Source organism: Sinocyclocheilus anshuiensis, unplaced genomic scaffold (genome assembly GCF_001515605.1).
Source record: "Sinocyclocheilus anshuiensis isolate Anshui unplaced genomic scaffold, SAMN03320099.WGS_v1.1 scaffold1753, whole genome shotgun sequence".
Taxonomy (NCBI): Eukaryota; Metazoa; Chordata; class Actinopteri; order Cypriniformes; family Cyprinidae; genus Sinocyclocheilus; species Sinocyclocheilus anshuiensis.
The window spans coordinates 643,224-653,857 of NW_015541398.1; the positions used below are offsets into that span (position 1 = coordinate 643,224).

At 34.5% G+C, this 10,634-nt stretch overlaps 1 protein-coding gene across 1 annotated transcript in view; it reads left to right on the forward strand.

Annotated features, from left to right (window-relative positions):
- vstm2lb (V-set and transmembrane domain containing 2 like b) overlaps positions 1-10,582 on the forward strand; it is an 11,994-nt gene extending 1,412 nt beyond the window's left edge. Inside the window, exons 2-4 of the mRNA XM_016489250.1 lie at positions 8,150-8,319; positions 8,619-8,663; positions 9,231-10,582. Coding sequence (XP_016344736.1) covers positions 8,150-8,319; positions 8,619-8,663; positions 9,231-9,623 — 608 coding nt within the window. The 3' untranslated portion in view covers positions 9,624-10,582. The remainder of the gene's footprint in view (positions 1-8,149; positions 8,320-8,618; positions 8,664-9,230) is intronic.
- The last annotated feature ends 52 nt before the right edge of the window (positions 10,583-10,634 follow it).

Below are 10,634 nucleotides of genomic sequence, written 5' to 3' on the forward strand. Positions count from 1 at the left end.
ACTGAGCTACTTTAATACCATCTCCGAACTTTCTACCACGACTCTGCTGTTCTTCGGCTGGTTCTTCCTGCATAAGTTGATTGACAGATGTCTCGTCCAGTCAGCGGTGAGTAATCCCAAACCAATGGCGCTGTCTCAAACTATACCTACCTCTTCTGGTTTGTCTGATTTGTCGTTGTGTTTTCTGACTTGTTATTTTGTTTTCGAATTTGTCATTGTGTTTTCTGACTTGTTATAATGTTTTCTGAATTGTTGTTGTGTTTTCTGAATTGTTATTTTGTTTTTTAGACTTGCATTTGCGTTTGTAATTTGTTATTTTGTTTTCAGAATTGTGATTTGTTTTGCACTTCTCGGCCACCGTAAATAGGTCATTAAGTATTTTTAACGCATTCCAAATTAAAATAAATAGAATATTGTGAATACATCGGACTACAGGACAGACTGGGGCAAGTTACCACAGAGTATATATTCCAGAAACTTTAAAGTATTGCGTTAAAATTGCATTTACATATGCGTGTTTTATCGAGCAATGGCCTAGTTAACACCTATTGTGTTTAAAACTGTCTTAAATAGAATCATTTTTGTGAATTCTGTTCTCTAAACTAAATTCCTAATATCATAATTTTTGCAATATAAGTAACAAATGAACACAATAAAACCACACTGACATTCATTAAGATGAGTCAGTTGTATAAAATAAACAGTTGATCTGTGTTCTCATGGCAATTTTAAATAAATATGAGTATTTTTCATAAATGTCAGGTTGGGGCTAGTTGTCACAAATTGTACCTTTTATAACTTTTATAAATATATGATTTAAAAAAATATTAAGTGATCAAAACATCAGTTCATCATCATCATCATTATTATTATTATGATATGTAATAGTTTTCTTTTACATTTTTTGCTGTTTCATGAATTGCTTACCACCACGGAATAAAATAAATAAATAAATAATAGTAATTGTGACTTTTTATCTCACTATTCTGACTTTTTTTCCTCAGAACTGTTTGATATAAACTCACAATTCTGACTTTTCCTTGCAACTGCGAGTTAATAGCTTGCAATACGCACCTTTTCTGACTTTGGACGTCTTTTCTCAGAATTGTAAGATATAAACTCAGAATTTTGAGGGGAAAAAAGTCAGAATTCAAGTCAGTTTAAGCTTTAAAAACATGTTTTGTTCAATTAAAGAAAGAGAAAAATGAGGAAACATCTGGAATGTTTCTAAATAAAATGTCAGCTTTTCATTGTAGAATTTGGTGCAGCACTGATCTGTTCAAACCAAAGCAGTAAAATGATTTAACAGTAAATGTTATTAAAGTGAAAAAAGTGAAAGTGACATGTGGCCAAGTATGGTTACCCATACTCGGAATTAGTGCTCTGCATTTAACCCATCCTAAGTGCACACACACAGCAGTGAACACACACACACCGTGAACACACACCCGGAGCAGTAGGATATAAAAAGCTAATGTGATTTCCTTCTTTAAAAATTGTGTGCTTCGTATATTCAGTGTATTGAAACGTGTCTGATGGGAAGTTTTCTGCACAGAACTGCAGAGAACTTGCCATATCCTTGTCCGCTGAGATTTCTCTCCATGTCTCAGGTCAGCACGAGCTGGTTTAATAATGTCTACAGGGGGTTTTGTTCAGACAGGGGGTCCAGCTGGGTCTGACCTCTGCTGTCTGTCTTCATCCGTATGGAGGTCTTCCTCCAGCTGAGATCAAACCAACACTTTGTTGAGCTGAGAATGAACAAATATCATGCTGGTGTCAACAACTTCCTTATTTCTCATTCGTTATTTCTTCTTACACACACTCACTTCCGTGCTAAACCTGTTGAGAATCGCTGTAGTAGGTAATGCTTGCATCTCTGCAGGTAGAGAGATCTGTGCTAACAGTGCAGTGTCATTTACCTGGTGCAGTGAAGACCAATGAGATTTTTAATGCTGGAAATCTGAAATCTGAAATAAAATGTGCTGTGTACATAGGTAGGAAGGCAACAAGGCATGTCTGAATCCAAAATTTTAGTATGTTATATGATGTTATGGTGTCTTGGTAGCTAGTGATGGGCGCTTTTGTGAAGCTTCAAAACATTTATGAATCATTTGTTTCGAACCAGTGATTCGAATTATGTATCAAACTTGAAACATGTCAGTAAACAAGAATTTGTTACATCATTACTATAAATTTGTAGACATTTTTGATGACACATTTATATATTAAAAAGGAAGCTCTCCATAAAACAAACAAAATACCCTACAAATGAATGAGATAACAGGTTTTTATACAGACACTTCATATTTAATGGTATTAGATGATTTGTTAATTGCATGTAATAGATTACACTTTCAATAAAACATTGCAATTGGTTTGTAAAAGGTGTTTTTATCCATGTTTGAACTGAGTTTTAGTTGCATTTACACCGTTTTGACCAGCAGGCATCACCAGTTTGTCGCGTTTCAAGCACTTTGAAACAGTGAATCATTTTGCGAAGCAATTGCTTCAATTGATTCAAAGTTTCAAAGAGCTTAATTTCTCCCATAACTATTGGTAGCCAGTTTTGCAAATGTCAAAAACTGTTGCAAAGTCATTGAAAAACTGATCAGCAAGGCTGATTGGTCAATACAGTGTTCCAGTCATCCTAAAATACACATTATACTAACAGCTACTGTATATACAGGCACTCTACTACAGTCTTTAACTGTGAATATGCTTACAATTTTGCTTAATATATCAAACGTAGTAAGAAATAAAGCATTACACGTGCATATAAAAAGCATTCACCCTTTGGGTTACAGTATAGAGCAATTATGCATTTATGCATGTAGAACAGTGTAGCCTGTAATATTAGAGTAAAAAGGTAATTAATTTCACTGAATTAATCAAAAATAATACAGTTATTGAATGCATAATTAACTTGATTTGATTGCACCAGCATGCAATTATGCACATGAAATTACATTAGTGCATTTCCATGGAAACACATCTTCATGAAGAACGAGGAACATTCCAAGACAAGGTTCCTGGGAAATCAGTCGTCAGGGGAAGTATCCAGGATGATTTGTAAAGCATTGGCAACACCTCCAGCTACCGTAGCCGGAAACACATCTTCATGAAGAACGAGGAACATTCTAAGACAAGGTTCCTGGGAAATCAGTCGTCAGGGGAAGTATTCAGGATGATTTGTAAAGCATTGGCAACACCTCCAGCTACCGTAGCCTACGGCATGCTGCGCGGTAATGCTGCTCTGCTGGAAACCTCATAAAAATAGAAAAAGTGGAAGCAAAGTACAAAGAATGAAAAGAAAACTTTCTGCAATCCACAAGGACACTGGAACCGGGAAGAAAACTCATCTACCAACAGGATAGCAACCCAGCAAAAGCAACAGTGGAGGGGCTTAAAACAGTATTCACATTCATACTCCATACTGCATAGTATATACTTTAAACTGCCTACTGTGTGACAGTATGCAACATTTTAAACAATAGTATGCTATTTTATGCTATGACAGCATGTGATATACCTTAAATCTGATTGATCGAGCAGCGTTACATACATACAGTTCAACAGTAGTTTGTATCATTCACTTGTCAGTGTTTGTTCTAGATTGTACAGGGACTCTTTCTGAAGGTTACATCAGTTTGCCAGTAGGTGGCAACAAATGAGTGCGTCAGCTGAATCCACAGTTTCCGAAGAGCGGAGGGAATATTACAGTTTTTATTCGTTTTCTGTGTCAGTTATGATTCTGTATGTCCATATGTCCATCAATTTACACTGTAATGACGCTTGCAAGCTGTGCTGCGAATCGATCGGTTTTAAACTAAAAGATGGAAAACAGACGTTTTCTCATGCTGAGAGATAAGCAGATGTCTGTGTGTGAGAAAATATCATGTATGGTGTTAAAAAAATAAATGACACACCGGATGAGAACAATTCCAACTCTGTTTTTATTTGAGCTCCATAAGAAAACTAAGCAACAGCGCATCCAATAAAGATGCAGTTATGACGAAGTAGTTTGTCCCAAAGCTTGCCTATACTCTTCTGCTACATACTCAAAAGTATGTACTTTTTCTTCACAAAAATAGTACATACTTTTAGGGCATAGTATAAGTAGGCACAGCAATTCTCTTGCCATTTGCTGTCACTGTCAGGAACTATTTTTTAGCGGAAGGACAGCATCTAACGAACTTACTTAAAAAAAGTAACAGTGAATAAGTCACGGCTGAAGGGCTTGCAGTGACTCCCATGCCTAACTTATTCACAATGCAGCATGCCTCGAGTACCTTATTGCTTACATATACAAATTTATTATTATTATTACTATATTTGTTCATAGTTTATTTCATGGTAGATTCTCAAGGCGAGTGTAAAAGAAAAAAATATACAAAATAATATACAATACAAAAAAAAAAATAACACTAATAGTATTGAAAAAGAATAGGCTACATCAACAAAATAAAAATACAAAAAGATTATGTGGGTAGAAAAGCAGCCAAATCAAATAAAGCTATCGGAAATAAAAATTTTGAAAATGCTGAATGTACAAGAATTGTTAGTTCTCTGGTTGTGTTTTGCACATTTTACAAATGCAGTTTGTCATTCGTGCATACAGAAAACATGAATCTATGCATTTAGCAGATACTTTTATCCAAAGCAAGTTACTATAGAGGAACATAAGACATCGTCACACAGCCAACAATATTGGTAGTATACAATGCTAGGCTAGATTAGGAAATGAGCTCCAACAGAGAAGATTTTAGTTTTTTCATGTGCATTGGAAATTCATATTTACACATCATCATGGCACTTGAGTGATAACAAGAGCAATCTGAAATCTCAGCGTCAATCGTGCAGTGCTTATAATGACTTCTCTAAAGAGAGAGAGAGAGCTGTAACTGCTGCCACAGGTGATCCATGAGTGTGATGAAGCACATACAGCTTCAGCAATCAAAATATGTTAAACAGACTGATGTAAGAGCGAGATGATGGAGTCTGTGTTAGTGCTGGGCACATTGACTCTCAGACAATAACACTGCAGCATTTTCGACTCTGGATAATCACCTTTATACCAACCAGTTGGAGACTATGCATATTAATGACTAGAGGAACTGTAGGACACACAGAGGTTCTCATTCCAAACAAAGAAAACAGATGGTCACGGTGTATATTCTCATTACAGAAACAAAGAGCAGAAATCAGGGAGTAATTACCAAATGTAAAACATATACTGTACAGACCAAAATGGCTCAGTTGCACTACAAAACAAAGATTATTGGAGTATATTTTGCAAGAAAATACAATTTCAGTCTTTCTACTTCAAAACTTTACCTTTAATTCAATGTTTTACCTGCTGTTTCTTTGAAAATGTTTGTAAAATTTACTAAATTGACTGTGAAGTTTTCATAAAATGTCAATCATTTTATTGATGATTTAATCAAAATAATTCCTGTAGCTATTATTGTTGATAATATAAAAATTCACCAAAAATTTAGAAAAATAAATCATATCATTGTAATATAATGGCGTATTATTAACATTTCTGCATACATTGAACAAGGTTTTTTTTTTTGCTATGAATTTTGTTCATCAGCTATATTTTATTCATAGCTTAATTAAAATATGACAAATACTATAAATATTACATAATATTTATTAAAATATGCTACCACATAATTTAGTGTATTTAGCCAATTGTTGGGAATTAATGGTGTTAATTAACGCAGCAACTTGTGTTTATCTGCTTTTTATAACAGTATCTTAATTGCTCACCCAATCAGAATTTAGGTTCAGATGTCATAACAGTTTTATAATGTGCAATGCTATCTACTTCTATGCACATATATTGTAGAATGCAGTACAAAATACAATGCAATGTATAGTTTCCAGTGCAGTACACAAACTGACACGGTACAGACAGATTATAGATAGATAATGCACAAATGTTTCTGATATGCAGCCTGACATGAAGCATACAGCAGACGTGTGGAGTGTGTCAGGAGATGAGATGAGGCATGCTTCACAGTGTCCATCCCTGGGGTTAGAAGAAATCTGCTCTGGGAGGGTATGACGTCTCAGTGGATCAGTGCTTCAGTTCTGCTTGAATTGCATTAGTCTCTTTTTAGTCTCAATTACGTGCTTATTTCCTGAAAGAGAGAGCGACTCTAATGCAGCACAGACATGCACATCTGTGGTGGGTTTTTTAAACCCCAGTCTGGACTCTTTTTGCTTTTCTATTTGTCATTATTCTTCATTTTTAAAAACAATCAAGATTATGATGATTTTTGTAGGCCTGTTATATTAATTGAGTGACTTCATGTATGCTTTCAAGCAGTATGCATTGAATGTCTTTGTGCTTGCTTTTTAAGAGAGAAAACATATTTTTTCAGTGCAATCAAATGTGTATCTAGTTGTTGAGCAGATTCTCTCCACAGTAAGAATATTAATGTCATCCTTCATCCTTATGAATGTGTGATTTATGACGCCTGTTTTACCTCAGACAGACAGAGAGAGGGAAGTGATGAGGCTTTACAGTGGCCTCGTTTTATTCCTTTTGTTTGCAGCAGGACTTACTTTTCAAATTAATTGAGTTTTTTAATTATATCCTATATTCTGTAATTCTGGCTACATTTGAATTTCTGTATGTTTGTTATTAATAATTAAGTTATTTTAGTGTCATTGAGATCCTATAATGTTTTATTAATATTTTGAATCAGTTTTTATTTTTATATTTTCCATGTTCATTTGAAAGTTTTAGTAATTTTGTTGTTTTTTTTCATTAGTAGCTTTTTTTTTTTTTGTCATTTAATGTCTATATAGTTTTATTCATTTTTATTTCAGTTTGTTTGTTTTCGTACATCACGTTTAAATCAAAAATGAGAAATGTAGCCTTGGCAACTAACTTTATTTTTTCACATTTTAATTTATTTCAGTTAACATTTATTTCAAGTAACAATGTTTTTTTTATGGTTTTTAAAATGTAGTTTCAGTTTTTGTTTTAATTAACTATAATAACCATTTCACTACAATAAATATTTTGAATATTAAGCCTTTTTCTTGCTGCTTTAATATGAATAATGTGCAGCAAAATAATACTTTGGAATGGAATTTATTATTATTATTATTCATTCTTTAAGTTTTAGATGCTGTATCATCTCAGTAAGGAAAATGTGAACTATACGCTAAATAATCAGAACATCTTCAAAGCGCTTCAAAGTGCTTTGATGCCCAAGCAAATGTAATAATAATATATATATATATATATTTTTTTTAAGGGAATTTTTTTTCCCCTTAGTTATTTTTATTATTTACAGCACAGCATTTACATCTACACACAGGAATTGAATATGTAAAATATGTGATATGAAAATTAAAATGTCTTGAAATAAGTCAAAAATAAGGTTGAATTGAATGTCATGAAATAAACCAAAAATAAAGTTTGAATTGAATTGTTCTTAATTGGAATTGATGGTTCTATGAGGAACCTTTAAAATCCATGGAACCTTCCCATTCCAAAAAAAATAGTGAAAAAAGGTTCTGTAATGAAGACATGGAGAACAGGAGTTTGCAGAAGCTGTTTCTCTCTGGAACATTTGAGTCCCTTTAGGCAGCTGGCATACACACACACTGTATGTGTTTGTGTGTTATGAATTCATTATATTGTTTGTCCTCAGATGTGTCTGCTTAATTATCTCCAGTCCTTTTGCAATTAATTTGTTTTCCTGAGCATTGGACTGTCAGACCTTTAAAAGGATAGTTCACCCAAAAATGAAAATTCTGTCATTAATTACTCACCCTCATGTCGTTACAAACCCGTAAGATCTTCGGAACACAAATTAAGATATGTTGGATGAAATCCGAGAGCTTTCTGACCCTGCATAGACAGCAACGCAACTACCACGGTCAAGGCCCAGAAAGGTAGTAAGGACATCGTTCAAACAGTCCATGTGACATCAGTGATTCAACTATCATTTTCTTTATTCAACAATTTCTTCTCTTCCGGTCAGTCTTCGCTGCCTGAAAGTATCTGTGTGAAGAGATTCACAGAACCAGTAGCTGATAAGAGAGAGCAGGATGACTAATGGTCAGTAAAATGCATATGGTATTGGTATCAAGTGTAGTTTTTAAAATCTCTCTTTCTCTTCAGCTCTTTTCACCGAGGTTCCTCATGACGTGGTCTCTCAGGCTGGAGATGATGTGGAGATGGCCTGCTCCTTCAGAGGTGTTAGCTCCTCCTCCGTCTCCTTGGAGATCCAGTGGTGGTACACCAGACACAGCAGAGAGTGGGCGGAGCAACCAGCATGGACAACCAATCAGGAAAGACTCTTTTTAGTTGTTCAGATTATATATATATATATATATATATATATATATATATATATATACTGTATATATTTTATTTTATATATATATATATATATATATATATATATACTGTATATAATTTATTTTACTTTTTGGAAAAATTATTTTAAAAAGTATAAAAATATTTCTAAATAAATTGGACTATTTTACCCAATATTCAAGCTATGTATTTTTATTGACATTAAGAATTTTTTTTTTCAAGAATATATTCAGTTTAGCACTTAATTTTCATTTTGAATGTGTGTGTACAGGTGGTTTCACAGGAAAACACACCAAAGGGGGCGACTAAAATAAGCGTGAGTTTTGCATTTTGAAATTTGTCTTAATTTGACAAAATGTAAGTGCTTAATGGTCAGGTTTACATATGCATTATATTCTGATTTATTCTATTTTTGCTTCTTCTGACATATTCATATTCTGACATATCTTCTTAACAAATTCACATCAGCACATTCTGATCAAACTAAGACTTGTTCCTGCTATTTTCTTGTTGAAATTAGTTACTTTTGCCGATTCTTTTAAATAATTTTTAAGTAATTCTGCAGTAATTTAATTATCTCATTAATTCTTATCCATGTCCCTGACAGCAACAAACAAGAGTGGAGTTACTTACAAAATAAAGGCCATGAGGGGCTTTTACCTGTCTGTATATTCATGTTCATTCATTTTGCTTTGTGAGAGAATCTGTCTCAATGTCGCTCCAAACATGCTTCTTCAGTAGATGGACTAATTTTAATTGGTGCACATAAACATGATTGGTTTTCTTAATTCACAAACTTAATTAGCTTACAAGGACTTGCTTTGTGGGAGTCTCTGATAGTTAAATGTTCTTGTTCAATAATCATATTTGTGTTTGTTTTAAGGTGGTAAAAGTGGTTGGCAGCAACATCTCACATAAGCTTCGTCTGTCTAGCGTCAGGCCATCAGACGAGGGAACGTACGAGTGTCAGGTCATCGACTTCAGTGAAAGCCGAGCCCAGCGGCACAGAGTTCAGGCGTATCTGCAGGTACAGCCAGACATCCTGAGTCCCGTCCACAACAGAGACCAGAAGAAAGAAGAGGAGAAGAACACGTCAGAGCAGAACGCAGGTCCTGAAGACCACCAGAAGGGCCACCATAAGAAAGAAGAAGAGCAGAGGACGTGGCAAGTGGCTCATCAGTTTTATAAAGAGGATCATCATCAGCTCCACGAGGGGAACAAGACAAGAGCGGGGAAGAAACAGCAATCAGAGAGCAGAGATGTGAAGACAGAGTGACTGTCCTGCTGAAAACTGCACGTGAGAAGAGAGACGCCTCGATAAACTAGAACAGTCCTGATGTTACAAACCATATCCTGACACAATTTGTCCGCATAATTAGTCTTAACATTAATTTTATTGCGAACTGAAACGGATTTGTGCTTCTTCTATCAAAAAGAACCAGCAATGTGTAGATTTAAAGGGATAGTTTGCCTAAAAATGAACATTCTGTCATCATTTACTCATCCTCGTGTCATTTCAGACCTCTTTGACTTTCTGACAAATTGATTCAAACTATTTAATAGCTTTTAGAATTGAACCTACTCACTTTTGGAACCATTTCTGTTTGCTGGTCATCTTAAAAACACTAGGAAGTCAGCAAACGTTTGTTTTCTTTGCGTTGCACGTCGATATAAAAGTTCAGGTTTTACTCCGGCTACACCTCTCCTGATTTTTTGGTCATCTGGTCATCGTAAGGAGAGGAGAAGAATAGGATGAATAAAACAGCAGCAGAAATGAGAGCTGATTATTAATGACTGAGAAGAAATGAAGAGGGTGAATTTAGCTGAGGGCAGAGAGTGACATATTAATGTATTCATTAAAAAGGAAGGACAGATAAGGACTGAATGTAATATATTATTTGTGTTAGTGATGTTTACCTTTACTGATCTATACTCCTACACATTTTATTTGTATGTGATTTTCATTTGTTTAGCTTGTATCATGACAAAATTGTGTTGCGCACAAGATGGTAAATGGCTGTGTGTGTGTGTGCTTTATAAGACTTAGAAATAGAGCTACATTTCTAAATGGGCTTTTCCATTAATGTTGAACAGTTGAACTGCAGTTTTCTGACGTTAAAGTGATTTTAATGATGCATCTTCTGTATATCCGCTTTGATGTTCTGTATGGAAGCAGATGTTTCAGTTATGTAACTTTATGGTATTTCTGAAGATACACTCTAAAAAACGGATAAAATAGGGACAAACCCAGCAATTGGGTTGTTTTGACCCAGCGGTTGGGTTACTA